Genomic DNA, 18,572 nt, shown 5'->3' on the forward strand with positions numbered 1-18,572 from the left:
AATTAAATATTTCAATTTGGGTTTTGTAACAGCTAGATTGAAAAACTTAATTTCTTGGATCGTTATTATGGATAAATATGACGCTGATAATACAGTAAAATAAAAGTTAAATTGGAAGTATTTCTTAACTGTATATATGTTTATAATTTCCTGCATTGCTTAATAGTCGAGAAAGCGGTCATAAATTTTAGGCTTACGATTTGTATGATTGCTTTCTTTGTATGTATTTTTGTAAAAAAGGAGTATATTATTTAGAGAATCGTATGAAACGTCGGAAACGTCAGTGGTAAAGTGACCAGTAGCGCCACCAGTGAACTCGATATCAAGTTTAAATTTCATACGTTGGCGGCACTGTGAGAGTATTGTGGAAATGCCAGAATCAAATATTTTACAACTATCCTGGTGCATAATTGATTTTCAGTGTTTTAGGTTATTATTTTGGTTTTTTTGTTCCAATTGTCATATCTGAAGTCTTTTTTGCCTATTTCAGTGCTCGAAACAGTGTTACACTTTTAATTTTTGTGTTATGTAGGGAAAAAGTGGCTTGATTTTATTCTGTAACCGTCCGGCAGTCGTTCATAGTTTGAACATGCTCGCGTTCGCATCTGAATATGTACAAATGAGATGTCATCGGAGCATCAGCGTTTGACTCTTACGTCAGGGTGTTTTTGTGGTTGTGAAAATTATTTTTATTTGTGAAACATCGTTCAAAATGACTTCGGTTAACCTTCGACAGTACAAACTTGAGCAGCAGGTAAGTTCACTTAGATATTTGCTGTGAACGTTTCACTCGGTCATGTTTTCACTCAAATAATGTCTATATTTTCGTAGCGGCAGCTAATGGAACAGAAGTTGAGGAACAAGAGACAAATGTCAGGGGCCTTACAAGCATCCGATATTAATACATCGGTATCTATTAGTAAAAATTCACTGCAGTCCAGGCCTCAGACGTCCTCTGGAAGAGCTAGGGAACTTCACTGTAAGTATTTCTTGAAGAAATTCTCATTTTGTTCGTTTAACTGCATGCTTTAAGTGAAATTACTGCCTGAGGATATAGTAATATGTGTTTTAAGAATTATCTTCTTGTGAATTATCCTCATGCCAGAGACTGTTTTCATCTATTTACTCAGAAGAAGTTAGATTGCTCTTTTACATTATTAAGTTTAATGTGTGTGAAACCGTATTTACTTTCCGAATTGTACCTATCAAATTGTCATTCATGTCTGTGCTATTTAAATGCAATTAAAAGTAAGCTCCGATCATCAACCGTTGAATTTTTCTGCATTTGGAATTCCCAGGTTATGATGGCCCATTGCAGTACACTATGAGCCCGGGGAATCCTGATTCTGTTGGTGGTGGTCCTAGAAACGGAAGTGTGAAAGCAGAAATTGATGGTATTGGTCACCTACGGTTATCACTTCTTTTCGATGTTTTAAATGTATGATGCGAAGTTAAGTTACTCAATTTCAGGTTATGATGGCCCGTTACAATACAGCATGGTACATGGTAATCCTGATGATGTGGTGGTTTCCAATTCTAACAAGACTAACCATTCTGACATCGAAGGTAAATAGAGATTGGGGGCAGATTTAATGCATGTCCAAGATGGTAGGGATCACCCTTGTGGCTGAGCATATCATCATGCAGTTGAAGCACCATCACCTCCATATCATTTGGAAGGCTTATTCCCAATTTTTGATTCATTTTAACCCTGCAGCTCCGTAGCAGTTGATTTTTGAATAATCAACCATTGTATTTTTTACAGAAACACCTTCACTCATATCTCTATGGGTTTCCTTAGAATTAAATTGATCTGAATGAGTGGGTCTCAATGCATGGAGTTTATTTCACTGTTGTGGTAAATTAAAAAAAATTGTAACAAGCATGTGATGGAATTGGTTATTATTTGATGTTTTACTTTCATAGCCATTGGATACTGATAATTTCAGGATTGATATTTGATTAATGCCATTCAAACCCTTGTTTCTAGTTAAACCAATGAATTAGATCATTTGGCCGTTAAAAATTTTGGTATTATTTTTTGTCCAAATATAAAATTTTCCTTTGCTTACCATTTAATAGTAATTGTTTCTGTTCGAATGAATCATCCCATTTGCTTTGTAAATTTATCATGCTTTGTGAAGGAAATTAAGTGAATGCATGGATCTAATTTGGTTGTCTGTTTTGCATATGATTATTTCAATGGTAGTATCTAGTGCAAATATTATTAGCTGTTAGATGATATAATGGCATACCATTGATTTTGTAGCTTGTATTAGTTGCATAAGGCTAATTACAATGATCTGCTGAAGCTTAAGTTTTTGGTAGAACATTTTACGATATGCTAATGGATTTCTTCTGGAAATAATTCTTTAAAGATGTATTGGTGCCACATGGTGTTATCTCTGTGTATTTTGTAATAGATATAATAGTAATATTTTAAAGATTAAAATAATAATGGTCTAAACGTGTCTACATTTTGATTAATTGAAGAGCTTTCTCCACCTATTCTGTGGTGTATTATTTAGCTCTTTTGACACGGATGGAGTTCCCTATTTATGCGACACTTCATCTCATTTTAACAAGGCCTCTTGCAGTTTAATAAAGATCCCTTTTTTGTAGAAAATCCTTATTGTTTCACTCCTAAATAACATGCATTCTCTGAAATATTTTCTGCTTAGATGGTTGTTGCAGTATCTATTGTTTGTTGATGTAGGTGGTGTACAAATTTTTCTGATTCAAATGTGTTGGATTTCATGTCACCACTCAGAGATAGAGAGGCAGTTGGAGGAATTGAGTTTGCCAAGCAGCACAGAGCAGGAAGACCAGGAGTCATCCCCCATCGAAGCAGCTCCCTCGTCCTTGCCAATGCCGTCATCATCGTCGAACAATGCCTTTTGCTCTCCTGTCGGCCCCCTCAAGGAATCCAGAGTACCCAGCTGCCCCAAACCAGTGAGATTCCAATGTCTTCATTTTACCTTTTACAAGTCTTGGAATCAGTGGAGTTATTATAGCTTTTAACTTTGGATACAGTGCGGTTATTTCACCAGTTCAGGGTAGAGAAATGGTCACTGAGGACCAATTTTAGAAAGTTTTTGTTTATAATGGGGTCATTCTCACCAACGATTTACCAGCAAAACCTTTCTAGACTTACCTATGAAATTTAATCATTTTTAAGAAAGTGGAGAGGTTTTTCTTGTCCACTTTATTATTTTGATAACATTTTTTCTGTTACCAGTGGCCCATTTGCCCACTTGTCAACCTAATAATTATTATAATTTATTTTACGGTTGTAGATTCAACTTTGGTAGTTTTGACACTAGTTCTTATATCACAGATATGTATTTCACATATGGAACTGAATTACTAGATCTTTTGGTTAATGCGAGAGTGCAGGGTAAATTGGTTTGGGCCTTGTAGATCCAACTTTAAGCATGAACGCGATAACTTTTTCTCATGTTTGATTTAAATTTCAGAATTTGTATTAGGCAGTGAAAAAATATTGCTGAGAAAAGAAAACTGCTGGTTTCATTGTTTGAATCTCCAACTTTTGTAGTCTCATCATGCCTTGATTAGCCAAGTAGGTGACCAACCTCTTCATTTTGTTGGCCTTGCTTATGGTTAGAATATAGTGGTGCAGCAAGGTGGGAGGTCAGGACCCACCCCTCCCGAAATATAAAAGCACACTTACTTTGCATTACTAAGGAAAACCAAATATTGAAAAATCATGAATCTACAAAAGATTTTGAAAAATGAAGTTTTTTCGATTTTGAAAAATGTTAAGATTAGTTTAAAACCCTCTAATTAATCCTCTTGTTTTTCAAAAATTTTCCCCCCTGGTTTTGGACCTCCCCCAAGACAAAATTCCTGGGTATACCACTGTTAGAATAATTATGTTAAGGTACTAATTGGTGAAAGTTGAGAAGACAGAAGAGCAGAAATGAAAATTCAAATTAAAGTTTGTGGGAGAATATCTCTGAGGCAGATTTTTTTATTGTCTTTGGCCATCGTCAATGAGTGGGAAAATAGATGTTTATCCACTGAACACCAGGCTTAGAGTGATCTTTTGTTTTGATCAAATTGCGCTACTAACTGTAATTGACATTAGGATTTCATAAATTCGGGTGCTTTTATTTTTATTACCATACCACCAAAAATAGCGCTGTTATTAGCCTTTACATTGGCATTCATTACACCTTAACAATTAAATATGAACAAACATCCGTATCCGAAATAGGGGCAACCTACCCTGGTGGGACTAAAAACCCACGACCTTCAGGTTTGGGAGGTGTGAGGTCTTTATCCCATTGCCACCAAGGCCAACAAATTGGCTTATATAGAGTATGTGTGTGCTAGCAAATATTTGCATGTGGTTGAATGGTCTTAGTTCTTCATCAGTATGTAAGTCACCATTTTCAATTACTCGAGGTTATGCATTCTCCAGGATGGGCGTAAATCGTACATTTGAATCTTTTACTTTTGTGTGAGGGCACCACGATGTGTACACTTGCTCCTGGTATCCATATTTGTCATTGTGGCACTCCTATGGTGTTCAAGGGAAATCTTCCTTATATGTATGGGTAAATTTAATTTTTGTTAAGTTTCTAATGTGAACATCAACATAATTCAACCTCCGTTGTTTAGCTGGAGAGGTTCTACTGTTATCATGAGCAATCCCAGCATTAATCATTCTCCCAATTCAATACCTAATCCGGATTTTATTTCATGCGATGGGTTTTAATATGTTGTATTTCCACTGCCAACAGGAAGGTGGTGATGCGAAAACGAACAACCTCCTTGTTGCTGATTTGCTTAACAATTTAGAGCTGTTTGCTGTGGAACCAGCTCCTCAGGGAGTGTTGGTGAAGTGCAGAATCACACGAGATAAGAAAGGAATGGACCGAGGACTCTTCCCAACGTACTTTCTTCATCAAGAGCGAGATGATGGGAAAAAAGTAAGCTGACTCTCTCATAAGCAAATGTCGGTGACCACTATTGAAATTTAATATCTATCCTAACTAAAGATGTGCAAATAGTATTTGCAAATACTCGAATACTTCAAATACTAGAATGTATTCAATATTTGACATCTCGAATAATTATGCTAAAGGTGCGATCTCAAATGCCTTGAATGCTTTGAATTTTGTGCCATGGATCATCGTGTGTCACGCTTTCTTAGCTGACTCCGAAACCACGTTGAGGACTCTAGTTGATGCAACTCTCTCATTGATATAATTTTCTCTCAACCTTGCAAACCCTGTCTTAATAGGCATGATTCTGGTAGTGTTTGGACACCAAAATTTAAATTGTGAGAGAATATTAAAAAATGAAGGAGCTCGTTGCAAAATTTAATGGCCTAACTTTGACCTGGCATGTATTTATGGCCTTCTATGTTCAAGAAAAAACAAATTCCTAAACTTCTCTTTTTGTCAAAGTATCTCTTTTATTCTATTTTTGCTGCTAGACCTGAAAATATGTATAGTGTTGTTGTAAGTTCAATGTATCATTTGCTAGGAATTCTGATCTTTATTGCCCAAAAAATCTAATTATTGCACATAGCCTCAGAATCGCTAGCAGATACTAACATTATCTGGTTATAAGTTGTGTAATGCTCAAAGCAGCATATAGGAATTGCACTACTTACCGTATACGTATATATTAATATGTTTATGGATTTAATATGTTCTGAAGTGCTGTGGATTTGAAATTGTGGTCTGAAAACACCTGGCATGGGGGTCAAAAAATAGAAAAAGAAGATACAACCTCGGTATTATTCTTTCACAGGCAAGCATTCTGCAGTACCAACTAAATGAATTTAAAGAAGTTAAGAGAACATTTTCATTTACATATATGCGCTTATCCTGTGTCATAGTTGCTCCTGCTATCTCAGCCAACTATCTCCGTGACTGAAACATCAGACACAGGGTTTGTGCATCAAAACGAAGATTTTCTCTTAACTTCTTCCGATTCACATTGATTTGTTCTTCCACATGCTTGCCTGTGAAAGAATGTGGCTGTTCAGTTCAAATTCAAATCTTGTGGGTATCAGTTACAAAAATAACCCTACAAATGTTTATAATTGATAATTCATGTATCGATTTCATCCACAGGTATTTCTCCTCGCCGGAAGGAAAAGGAAAAAGAGCACAACGAGCAATTACCTCATCTCGACCGACCCCACCGACTTATCTCGCTGCGGGGAATCATTTGTGGGGAAGCTGAGGTCAAACTTACTCGGCACTCACTTCACCGTCTATGACAATGGGCACTCACCTCGTCAAACTGTCCTCCCCTCCGAGAGGAATCACACGCGACAAGAATTAGCCGCTGTAGTATATGTAAGTTTCATAGATGTGCATTTTCTATTATGTATTTCTATGTTTTATTAGTTTTATGTAAAACCATTTGGGCAAGTCTTAATTGGCAGTTGAAGATTAGATGTACTCTTACCAAGATTTTGAAACATTTGGCACATCATCTGGTGAAGAATGAGGCATCATTGGGTCAATAATATAATTATCATCTCTGGTAAGAGCCATCTCATCTGAGAGCGGCCTGAATTTCATGGTGCCAATTCTTTACGATTCCGAGGGTGATCACTTCAGCATTTTATTGCCGTGGAGATGTAACCCTGAATTGTGAATTACCGTTTTTACTTGGTACGCTGTATCCAATAGTGCCATTGACAACAGTTTGGCCTGTGATCTTCCTGGGGTCTTCAGGTCAAAGATCTGGTTAACCATGATGTAGGACAACTATCTCATGTCACATTTTATGAACTTTCTCCAACTGAGGAGACATATTGTGACCATCAATGTCTTTTCTGTTCCATTGGAAATTCGATGCTCATTGTTTCCCTGGCAAAGACCAGTAGATGTATCCTTAGAGGTAGTTGTGGGATGATTGTCATGCATCATCAAGTGAACACGAAAAGAAGCTTACTTGATTGTTGGGACTTTTAAAAATGTCCACCGAAAACTAATTGGTACCATTGATGAGCTGTCTTAAATGTTACAGCTGTTAGACTCCATGTTTGGAGAGGTGTAGTATTCACCTTCCCTGTCAACCTCTGTTTCATTTTTATTTTCAGGAAACAAATGTATTGGGATTCAAAGGCCCACGCAAAATGACTGTGATTTTACCAGGCATGACCCATGACCAAAAGCGGTTGACTATTTCCCCTTTCTCAGAAAATGAAAGTCTTTTAGGTAAGTATGATTCAGTGCTGAGCCTTCTGAAGAGCACTTACCCATATTGTAGTGTTTAAGTATCGATATTTTTTAGTTGTAGGGGGCTTAGATTAGGGGAGAAGCCAGTGGCTTTGCATCACCTGTGAATTGAGGCAATATTTTGAGCAAAGCAGCTGTCTGATGCGAGGCACATTAATTTTTTATTCCATATTTACTTTTATTTTAAAATATTTCAATGGGAAACTTTTATTGTCATTATCTTGTTAGTCAGTAAGACAATATTTTATGCCTAGAGGGACCTAATCTAAAAAAATATACCCATGATTTGCCATAATAATAATAAAGAGTAATCTCTAGTTTATGTTATTTCCTCTAGAAATTGTTAAGTAAAGGCTAGTGTCCTTAGTGTGATAATTAGAGAATCGGAAGGGTTGGGTCAACTGGTCCCCCAATATTTAATAGGTCTATGAAGTCATAAGCCTAATAATTTATCCAACCTTTAGAGCACAAAATTGAGACCTGACTTATTATTATTTTGTGTAATACATTTGGGAATTGTAGTACAGGCCAACTAACATGTAAATAATCAAATGGTAATGCTTATTGGTGGCATTGCCTGTGATTTGGTTGCTTTTTCTGGTTGGTATTTTAGTTATACTCTCCAATGATGATCTGAGTGTATTTATTTGGGAAGTGTACAGTGTTTGAATGAAATATATCTTGCATGGTGACGGTTTTAATGTGTTAATACGTAAGTGGTCATTGTTAAAGTGATTTAACCGATTACATTGCACATATAATGTAAAAACACTACAAACTTGCATTGTAAATAAAATGCAAATTACACTAGTCAATAACATTAAAATAGAAGTCTCTTTAACCTCTAAAACTATTCTCATTTTGTATACAACCTTGGTTGCGTAATTAATGAGAACCTCAGCAACGTAATTGACGATGCATTTCATTAGTATTTTGGGTATAAAATGTTTTCAATAATTTAAACGTTATTCATGAGAAACCCTGGCTTTCCCATGGATACTATGAGGGTTGCAGAATGGGCATCTAAGGCATCCAGTGGCTACTATGTTTTTCAAACATTCTTAGGTTCTTTTTTTTTTTTTTTGTACATTATGTCATACATTTTATCATGTGATTATTTATTGTGAATAAGCTCACTTTTCCATGTGGTATATTGTTTAATGTTTCTTGCATTATTAAATTTGAGATACTCTCTTTAATGTGTTACTCTTAGAGTGCTGGAAAAACAAGAATATGGATAAGCTTATCGAGCTGCACAACAAAACTCCAGTGTGGAATGATGAAAGCCAATCTTACGTTCTCAACTTCCACGGGAGAGTCACACAAGCATCTGTGAAGAATTTTCAAATCGTTCATGAGAGTGACGGTTGGTACCATCATTTCCCTGTCATAGATCTGTCAAGTGCATGTATTTAGAATTTTTTTTAGATGCTGACCAAATAGTTGAATTGCAGCGGCATGAAGTAGAAAATATTAGTGTAAGTTGTCCGTCATATTGTTCATTGTCTGTCATTGACATCAAGACGTAGTTTCTCTGTCATGCTCATTGAGAGTAGTTCTTCCGGTCCTGAAATTAAGCATTCAGCTGTGCTAGGTACGTATTTTGCTTAGTCTTACAATTCCGGGGGAGTGGGCAGTCAGAGGTATGGCTCTGCATCGGAGTGTTTGTCTTGGTAGCAGACTTCCTGATTGAAATAAGGTGATTGAGTGGCTTTGGAAACAATTTGGAACACCCTATTGGCTGCCTAGAACCTATATTTGAATCCTAGCTAATGGGAGACGAGTGCTCAGGCAGAGAGTGGCTGAAAAGACCCCTCCAAGAAGAAATGACCGAGCACTGATTCTGAACTGCCATGTAGTGGTCGCATTCAGGGGAGAGTTTCACAGCTGTAGTGGTAGTGCTGTTGAGTTTCACTCCCCCTGAATGCACCCAGAATGCGCAGAAAATACTCTTTGGTCAGCTTGACTGATCCTTTGATGATACCCTTTGCTATCGCATCCCAATCCTTTTTATTTGATGCTCCAAAGGGAGTTGAAGGGTGATGAATTAGGGAAACTTATGAACACAGATTAATTTTTTTTAGTGAGATTAGAGCTATACATTCAGCATTTTATTTTTCTTGGCAATTTCATTTGATACCAAATGGCCAGGAAATCCGTTAATACTTGCTTCAAGGTACACTAACTGAGTGCACGGAAGACAGATGGAAAAAAGGTTCATAGCTCTTGGCTCTTGTATTTGTGGCTTTCGGAGAGTGAGGGAGGGAGAAAGGAGATGGAGGAAGGAAGGGAGGAATGTACACACATCTCTGAAGAAAGAGAGAAAGTTTTTGGGAAGTCAAGAATGTATGGGGACGGTTGAGCAGGAGGGAAGACAGGGTTGTGCATATGTACCGTTATGCTTTTCCTACAGTTAACCTTGTGCACGTGAGCGTTTGTTCCGGTGCTGAAGGGTACATAACTACCTCTTTCAGGTCGTTGTGAGTTTATTGTTTACTGGAAATTTTTAGTATTCCTCTGGGGTTAATTTTTCTGCACTTCAGCTGTATTTTGCTGACTGTTTGGATTGAGTGAGTTTTGAAGCAGATAATTTCATCGGAATGCTTGAACTAGTGTCACGCCATTTCGAGTCCCTAAACTTCCATACTTGGACAGTAATTTATGCACATTGCGGCACGCACCATTACGAGAATGCAATTGACGATGGTGGCTAGGAATGAAAATAACCAACATCCAATTGGGATTGATTTCCAAAACGTAGCAAATTTAGTATTGCCCAGAAATTAGTGATACAATATTGGGCGAATCACGTAGTCTTCTGGGCAGAACTTGCTCCTCGTTGCTTGTGGCGTCCTGGCTGCCAGGGAAGAGAGAGAGAGAGAGAGTGAAAAGTGAGAAAGGGGTCGAGAGAGCAGAGGGGGAGTTATCCTCACTTGGATTGGCTGGGAAAGCTCCTTTGGGAGAGGCTTCGAGAAAAGTTTATGTCAGCTGCAAACAAAGTGTTCGTCACCTGTGAAATCAATGTAAATGAGACACATCAGCACTGTCTCAACAAAATCATGTTTTGCCGGGCTTTGAATCTCTTCATATGTGGACTTAGAATCTCATGGTCTGTTCGTGTCGCCATGAGTTGTGAGGAGAGACAATCGCTGTTTTCAGCTCAATATGAGTGAGATTTCTTTACCTTTGATGACTGTTTACAGGTGTGCGTTTTTCTTGATTTTTTCTTCTTTAGTATCATCATTTTGATTTCCTGTGGCACGTTTTAAATCTGAATGCATGTATATTTAGCATTGGGTGCTGGGATTCTATTTCTTATGTGTATGTGTTGATTGCATCATGGGAGTTACGCACTTGAAGAGGGAGTATTCTTCTCAGTTGAGTAGTATAAATGTTGAGCATGAATACCTTGGGGTTGGCAATGCATGAAATCTACATGTGTATGATTGGCCTTGGTTTATAGGCATTGAGGTCCGTGAAATATGTATGAAATGATAAATATTTGAATTAATATGAAATATGTGACTTAATATTTTGCTCTATTTTTCCACAAGTAACCTTTGAAATGTGCTAAATTTTGAGATGGTAAATGTTGCTTAGAGTTTCACTAACACTGGAATCTATGTTTAAAAGTGTATTTTATTTAAATATGGAACCACTTTCATGGATCTCTGTCTATAATGTACATTGTATTTCTTTAAAATATTGAGCTTAAATGTGTTAGTAAAAATAATTGGTAATATTGTCAATATTTATTCATACTTCCTATGGTATAACATATTTTTCCATGATAAATAAATTGCATTTCAGCCTAATGTTTATGCTATGCATGATTTTTTTATATTCTGATGTTTTTCTGTGATTCTGATGATGGAGTATTTTTTTGAATACTATGACATATTTTGTCAATGCCATTACAAAATTTTTCATTTGTGGATTTGAAATGCATGTATGATTTGTAATATAACATTGTATGCTTAGTTTTGCCTGTTTTTTGCGAGGGTAATACAACTGCATTCATCTATTTGCAGTGAGGGCATTCATTTTTTTTGTTTTTAGATTTCCGCTGCAATTAGATTAACTAGTGTAATCCATCTTTGTGTTAACTGCTGCGCGGAATGAACTTTCATTGCTCAACGTTTGGTTCCTCTTGGGCTATTACTATTGTTGTGATTAAATAATCCTTGATGTTGTCTGAAGGATTGTGATGTGTACTGCAAAAAAAGCAAACTTGAGTGGCGTAATGCAGCCTTAAATGTTTGTGCCCTCATTTTGTCCATGCAATCACTGCTTGAACTCATTTGCTTGTTTTTTTTTTGTAAACTGTACTTCATGAGAAGTATGAATGAGTTACAGGCCTACTCATACTCTTGGTCTCTTATGTACGTATACATATTTTTATTTATCCTGCAAGGAAGAATTTTTTTCTGAAAAATCATTGAATTTGTCTCACCAAATGGGTGATCAAGTATGTTGCCAGTTTCTCCTCCAAGTTGGGGAATGCTGGCAAATAAAAGTGGCAATCAGTAGTTAGGTGTTTGCCCTTGAGGGTAGAGCTCTTGTCTACTGATTGAAGAGTCGGATGGTGGTTGAATGAATCATTGAGTCATCCCAGTGCAACAATTTTCAATGTTCTGGGTGGCCCCTTGAAAGGAACTGACTGCCATTCCCTGAATGTCTGAAAATTCTCATGCATATGGCTGGAGTGAGGTCTTCCCTCTCTCATCCCAATCAACTTATCACGTCAAGGCCTGGTTACACTTGTGTTAGTGTGTATGAGTTTATGTGTTAACCCATGAATGCAAAAATCTACCATGTAACCACCCAACACATGAGAATGCATGAAAGGGAAATGTAACCTCTTTAATTTGGTCAATGCATTCAAACATCAATTTGCGTGTCAATGTATTGTGTAATGAGGTCTCGAGGGTCGAATCAATCAATTAAGCCATCACCATCACCTAATGCTTTATTTTTCAGTCTTGATTGTGGGAATGTGACCTGTGTGGTTTTTGCTCGGAATGAGAATGCTCTTTAATACATTCGTGTATGTGCTTCCTAATTCTTAATCAATTAACTCCATCCATCCGCTTTCAGAGGAGTATATTGTCATGCAGTTTGGGAGAGTGGCTGAGGATGTTTTCACAATGGACTATCGCTACCCCATGTGTGCCTTACAGGCGTTTGCTGTTGCCCTTAGCAGCTTTGACAGTAAGCTTGCTTGCGAGTGAGGGGACGTTAGGGAAGTTGTTAGGTGCTGTTCGTTCTTGTGCATCCAAGTAGAGACAGTGACCAAGTCTGTTTGTTGGTTGGTGTTCGATGTTTGTGGGACTAACCAAGGAAAAAGCTAAATGCGTCCTCTTTTTTGAGGAGGTCCAGAGAGTATGTGACTGTTTGGAATCTCATGGAGTGTGTGCTGTTATGTTGACTAATTTGGCAGTGTGCTTAGCGCATTGTTATTCACATGAGGTTGGAAATGGTCTGTAAAACTCGTCGGTGTCTCACTTTTAAATGTGAACTTCAAACTCTGTGGTCACTGTAAAGTCTGGCTCAGTGATTGTTCAGTTTACCTCAATTTCCATCCTTCGTTAAACGCTTTAAGCTCATTATGACTGATAAAATACATTACATTTAATTTTTGTTGCATTATTTCAATATCACACTCGATAAGGGTGATTTTTTTGAGCCAAGGAGAAAAATATGAATCAGATGCTAATTGTGAATATTTTAATGTATGTTGTGTTATTGCAAGATTAAGCATAGCACATAAATATATTTGTTCAAATTTTACAAATTAATTTTTAAAATTGGAGCTAGTCCTACAGGTGTATATCAATTTTATATATTTTTAAAAAAATTTCAATGCATGCTTTTGTAACTGTATTCAAATTTAAGTTATATTTTTGCACTTTTCTTGCATGGAAGATCTTCTTTGATAAATTTTGTATACTGTAATTTATTGCACAGTCTTTTCTAAGCCCTCTACAGGCATGTATAGAAAGTGTTACATTAAAACGTGTAAATCCCTGAGGCAAATCCTTTATTTTAGTAAGTTCATCGTAAGGAGTTGTGTGGTAGCCATGTTCAGTCTAACACTTGTGTGAGGGTGTGCAGAATAGACAGTTCTCTTTTGTAAAATACTTCCCTAGCCTCCTGTGAGGGTTCTTTATATTTTTGATGAATTTCTCAAAGTGTTTTACATAAGTGGTTCTTTGTTGCTCAAAGTATCTTATGGTCTATTTAGCCTCCTTCAGTTTGAAATGTTAGCAGACTTAAGTGTTGTGAAACTGCCGTGATTTTAACTTATTTTAGACATGAGTGGTCGTTCCTACGCGTCTCTTTCAATTGATTGTCATTTCTTTTGTGTCTCTTTGAGTGTTTTCTTATTGTTACCCTGAGTCTGAAGTATCTTGAAAGTCTCCATAATTTCCTGTTCATCATTTCATGGTATGGCAAGGGTAGTTTTTTTTACGAGAGAAACTCTTCTCCTTCACTTAGTAGTCACTATCTCTGTTGGATTGCCTTTTAAAAATCATCAAGTCATGAGGGTGTAGCGAAAAGGAATCCATTCAAAACTTTTGGTTGAACTTCATATGTTTGTTATTTTCAGTCAGCATTTCAAATCAAATTATTTCTGTGCTTAGTAGTTCTGGGAATCTTTCAAGTTGACTTTTTATGCTTTTTCTCTCTCACTCATTATTTAAAGAGGAAAGGCTGCTTTATGGACAAAAATGTAAGGTTGAAATTAGTGTACCTTGGTACATTAAATTAACATGCGCTGGGTGCCATCTATCATATAACACACAGCAAACTGATTCTCACCCTGTATTAAAGTTGAGCTGGTTTGTTCTGTAGATGTCATTCCATAGGTGCCTTCTTTTCAAATACTGCGTATTTAGTTAAATTTCTTCCCGGGATGTCTTCTTCCATTGTTCATTCATTGAGCAAATGAAATGCCAAAGAGAGCCCCTAAAAAAATGGCTACTAAAGAAATTTCATGTGAAGACAAAAATGATGGAACCTAAGGCTACTTTTTCCTTAAATCAGGCTGGCCACTCTTTTAGAAAACACTGAAAGTCGGGAAATGTCATAAGAAATTGAATTGCCCTAGAAAAAGATCAAAAGATCTGGAAAAAAAGAAACCTATTTGCTCTAAAAAATTCAGGTGTTTATTTCCCTTCAATTTTTGAGCTTTCTATTACAACAACTCATTCAGGTGGTTCCCATAGCTGTTATAAATTAATTTTTTTAGGTTACTGCAATTGATAATTATTTAAAATCATCACGAAGTTTTGACTACTTTAAGATATTTTATGTGAAAAAGATTGTTGGCATTACATACGTTTGTAGAATATAAAAAAAATAGCAACGTCACAATCACGGTGTTATTCCTTGATTATTCATCGGGAAAGTGTAAAATCATACGTTATAAGGCATGATGTTTATGTAGTTAAATATTCGGAAGATATTTTATGATTTTTTAGAATAACATGAGAGGAGACAGTATTTGTATATTTATATTTTCAGAAATAGGTTCTCCTCATTATTAAATAATGAATTACTTTATTTTTGATCAGTGGTTTGGTGTGGATTGTTTTACATCAAATGGGGGATCATAAATTAATTATAATCTGCATACAAACGAGTCTGGATTGTCAGGAGAAGTCAAGGAGTATGATATTGGTATATTTTTAAGTGGCCTCACTGATTATATTACCAAATTGAATTTAATGATGTTTAAATATTTATGTTGTCCACTTATTTTTTCAATGAATGCCTCGCAGTGCACACTAATCTCACATGCACCCTCTGATGCAGTTATGCTTCCCATGCTTAATATACATATTGATAATTTTTCCTTAGTACCATCCCTAAAAGAAAATTTATGTACATACTTTTATTGCTAAATTTTTGGATGTTCCTGGTAGAGCTGTTGCATTGAACAACTTATTGATATCTCTGGACAACATTATCATTAAGAAAAGTGAAAAAAAAGGTTTTCTGCGCTGCTTTGCTTGTCGATCAAGAAATGAGTTTGCTGCCCATGATTTCTTTCGCTTAGCCCTCTAAAATGACTTTCACGGGATTGGAAGGTGTCCTGTTCATGATATTCTGTCAATAAATACATTCCTGCATTGATTTTTCCTTCTTAACATTGACTTGTTAGTTAAAAAATATCACTTGATCGGTCTCTTCCTTCTTTTTGAAAAATTTCCTTCGTCTGTGATGCCGTAATTCAGTCTGCTGAACTAGCGTTACTTTGTGCCTGTCAAATCAATTGCACGTTTTACTTTGTGTGGCCAAGTGCACCGCATGTTAGGGTACAAATCAGGGTGTGCTGTTGTGTGTTGCTGCTGACGTGGGTTCTTCTTGATCGAATCCCTGCAAGTGGCTCAAACTGGACGACTTAGAGTTAAATAAAAACAGCTCCAAGAGTGTGTATTGATTGTTATACTGACTAAAAAGAAATAAAAGTGATGTTTCGAACATAGTGTTCATTTTTTCTATTTTTTAATGCTAAATTTAAATTGTCATCCTCTTTAAACTTTTCATTGCAGGCACTGTAGTTCTTGTGGAGAATTTTTTTCATTGCCAGAAAGTGAACGTAATTAAATTTGAAATGGATATCCCTTGATGGAAAAGGATAGCCAGTCAGATCATATGCTCAAATGAATTTTCTCTCAAAACATGGCCCTTGTTCAAGGATAAATTTTGCTCAGAAGGGTTTATGGGGTTGAATTTAGAGGGTGTTTGCCCACTAACATTTCAGATGACTTTGAACCCCTTTCACTCATGCACTGTCATCCCCATGCTCACTCACTCCAGTCCGAATGTCGCTAGGAAATGAACTATCGTTTGGGCTGGTTACTGCATTTTTTACTTTATGATGGCATAATCTATTTAATTCATAAATTTTCAATGTTCATCCTTGCAAGAGCACACACTGTTGAAAGTATGGATCGATTCCACTGATTCGTTGGTTCTGACTCCTGTTTGTTAAATGGTATCGTTCCCAGTTCTCGGTTCCTATCATTAAATATGGGTTTCATTTCCATTTCTATTTTTCAAAAGCATTAAATAATTTTCACTAAGTTCTTGTGAAAAAATTTAAAATGAGAGAATAAAAAAAGAAATTAACAAAAATAGTTTTTTATAACCCATAATGTTGTCTCAAAAGTGATTAGATCAATTAAATCTCTCTTGCCTAATGCATGCAACAATAATTTTTTTATTTTTTAGGGAATTCCCATTTACATTATTCTTAGAAAGGGGGCTTTCAAATTGGGATTTTGGTACTTATCGATTGATTTATGGCTCTGTTCCGATTCTGGTTCTAAGGTTGAGAACCATTGGTGTGGAGAACCGAAGAGCCAAACTGAACCATCCCTACTTTATCGCGAATAAATGGATTGGTCTGCACTAGGGTGCCTCGTTTTGCCACCTTTGTTTAGAAACGAATCGTAATACCCGGCAAAAGTTGCGTACTTGGGTGGGTATTACATATATGATTAATATCTTCTATTCGCCGTTTTGTTTTGAAATTTAAAATTTTTTAACGAAGAACTTTTAAAAAATGTAAATAATTTTAATTAGATTTTAGCAAGAACTCATTTTTTCCAATGGAGTATAACATAGGCCTTTCCTTGATATTTTAGACCAAATATGTCAGCTCTATTGCTTTAAATATCGAGAAAATGACCTTTTATCGCACCCCCGAAAGAAGTTTTTGGGGTAGGCAACCCGCAACACGTCGCGTCATTCTACGCTATGCATGCGATAAATGACGCAAAATAGAGATTTATTTTCAGTACAAAACGTTGAAATTATGTCTGAAGTGTCAAGGGCAGTCACTAGGATGAGTGTATGCTCTTTTATGCCATCACCGACTATATTGACCATATTTTCGTGTAAGAAGATATCACTGACGTTTCTGTCAATGCATGTGCCATTTGGAAAAAAGCTTCTATTCCAGCAGTTACGCAAACCAGAGTACTTCAACCCATCTCACGCTACATGATGAAAACAATAGGACAAATTAAATTCGATAGGGTACAACGGTAGTTCAGAAAACATAGGATGACTTGTTGAGGTCTTTTACTAAGGAGGCGACGAACTATTTGATGTAGCCTTCTGCAAATGTGCCAACTTTCCCAAATGTGTCGGTCATAAGGAAAAAATGTTTCTTTCGTAGAGTACCAGTTCCTTGTGGATAAGCGAGGTCCAAGAATATTCCGAATTGGAACTATTGACATCCCTATGTAAAAAAAATGCAAGAAAGGGCTGAACGTAATCATATAAATGAGAGGCTTAAACTCAAATCATCTGAATCAACAGTTGTCGTTTTTGAATGATAGTGAATACTTTGAGGATACTCAAGTTGATGAGGAAAACCATGGCAAATGGTGCGCTAAGGATATAGTATTCACCAAACCAAGGGAAAGAAAGTCCAAAGTCAAATTAGACTTGACTGAGACTGCCGTAATTCCCCAGAGATATAGCGTAAGTGAGGGGGCTGCAACACACATTACATCCACTGTACTCCACGCAGCTTTAAAAGCTGGAATTATATCTCAAAAGCAATATAGTGACATAACGTCTGTATTGTTTATGGACATGAGCAAAATTCAAGGTGCTCTATTAAAAAGTTCTCTATATCTAAAGCGCTGCTTTAGGGATGATGATCCCATCAAAACCCTGTACTTTGATGGAGGTCTTGACAAGGCAAAAACGCCCTAAGGTACCGTCAGGGAATATATCACTTGTGGCAGAATCTAATGCACAATACGTTGGTCACGTCGCACCATCTTCCGGTTTAGCACATAATGAGGCTACAGCTATTTTCGAGTTCATGACCAGTCAACTCACAGTGGTGGCACAATTCGATGAGATTGGTGCTCTTGGCTATGACGGGACGAACACCAATGCGGGCTGGAAGGGCGGTAGGTACCCTCCAAAAATTAGAAGAAATGTCGGGAAAACCTGTGCAATGGGCTACTTGCCTTCTGCATTTCATTGAGTTCCCGTTTCAAGCTTTCTCTGCTCATACCAACCGTGCTTTTTCCAGCCCGTATTAATACACAGGTAACATAGTTTTCCTGGGAAATATGATGCCTGGGAAACTAAATAAAGCGCGTTGATTGACCATAGCTAACAGACTTCTTAGGTTATACATTTGGACTACGAAACCTACCAATAAATTCATCGAAATGGGGATATTTATATTAAATGCCTAGGTATATACTAGGACTCAATCTTCCATCGCCGATGATGATCGTCACGTCTGTGTGACCAATCGAATTCTATGATCATAGATATAGATACTTGCCAAGAAAACACCAAGCA

At 36.7% G+C, this 18,572-nt stretch overlaps 1 protein-coding gene across 3 annotated transcripts; it reads left to right on the forward strand.

Moving 5' to 3' along the window:
• Positions 1-354: 354 nt before the first annotated feature.
• On the forward strand, positions 355-15,716 carry LOC124162085 (protein king tubby 1). 3 transcript variants are annotated; one of them, XM_046538458.1, is made up of 10 exons: positions 355-754; positions 832-979; positions 1,299-1,394; positions 1,471-1,566; positions 2,771-2,952; positions 4,767-4,955; positions 6,111-6,338; positions 7,091-7,208; positions 8,443-8,595; positions 12,327-15,716. In XM_046538458.1, exons 1-10 carry the CDS (start codon positions 713-715, stop codon positions 12,458-12,460), a joined length of 1,386 nt encoding a protein of 461 aa, XP_046394414.1. In that variant the 5' UTR covers positions 355-712; the 3' UTR covers positions 12,461-15,716. The 3 variants fall into 3 exon arrangements, with proteins under 3 accessions (XP_046394414.1, XP_046394416.1, XP_046394415.1); XM_046538460.1 differs by lacking the exon at positions 8,443-8,595; XM_046538459.1 differs by lacking the exon at positions 1,471-1,566.
• The last annotated feature ends 2,856 nt before the right edge of the window (positions 15,717-18,572 follow it).

The sequence above is a fragment of the Ischnura elegans genome, chromosome 7, assembly GCF_921293095.1.
Source record: "Ischnura elegans chromosome 7, ioIscEleg1.1, whole genome shotgun sequence".
In the NCBI taxonomy this organism is placed as follows: Eukaryota; Metazoa; Arthropoda; class Insecta; order Odonata; family Coenagrionidae; genus Ischnura; species Ischnura elegans.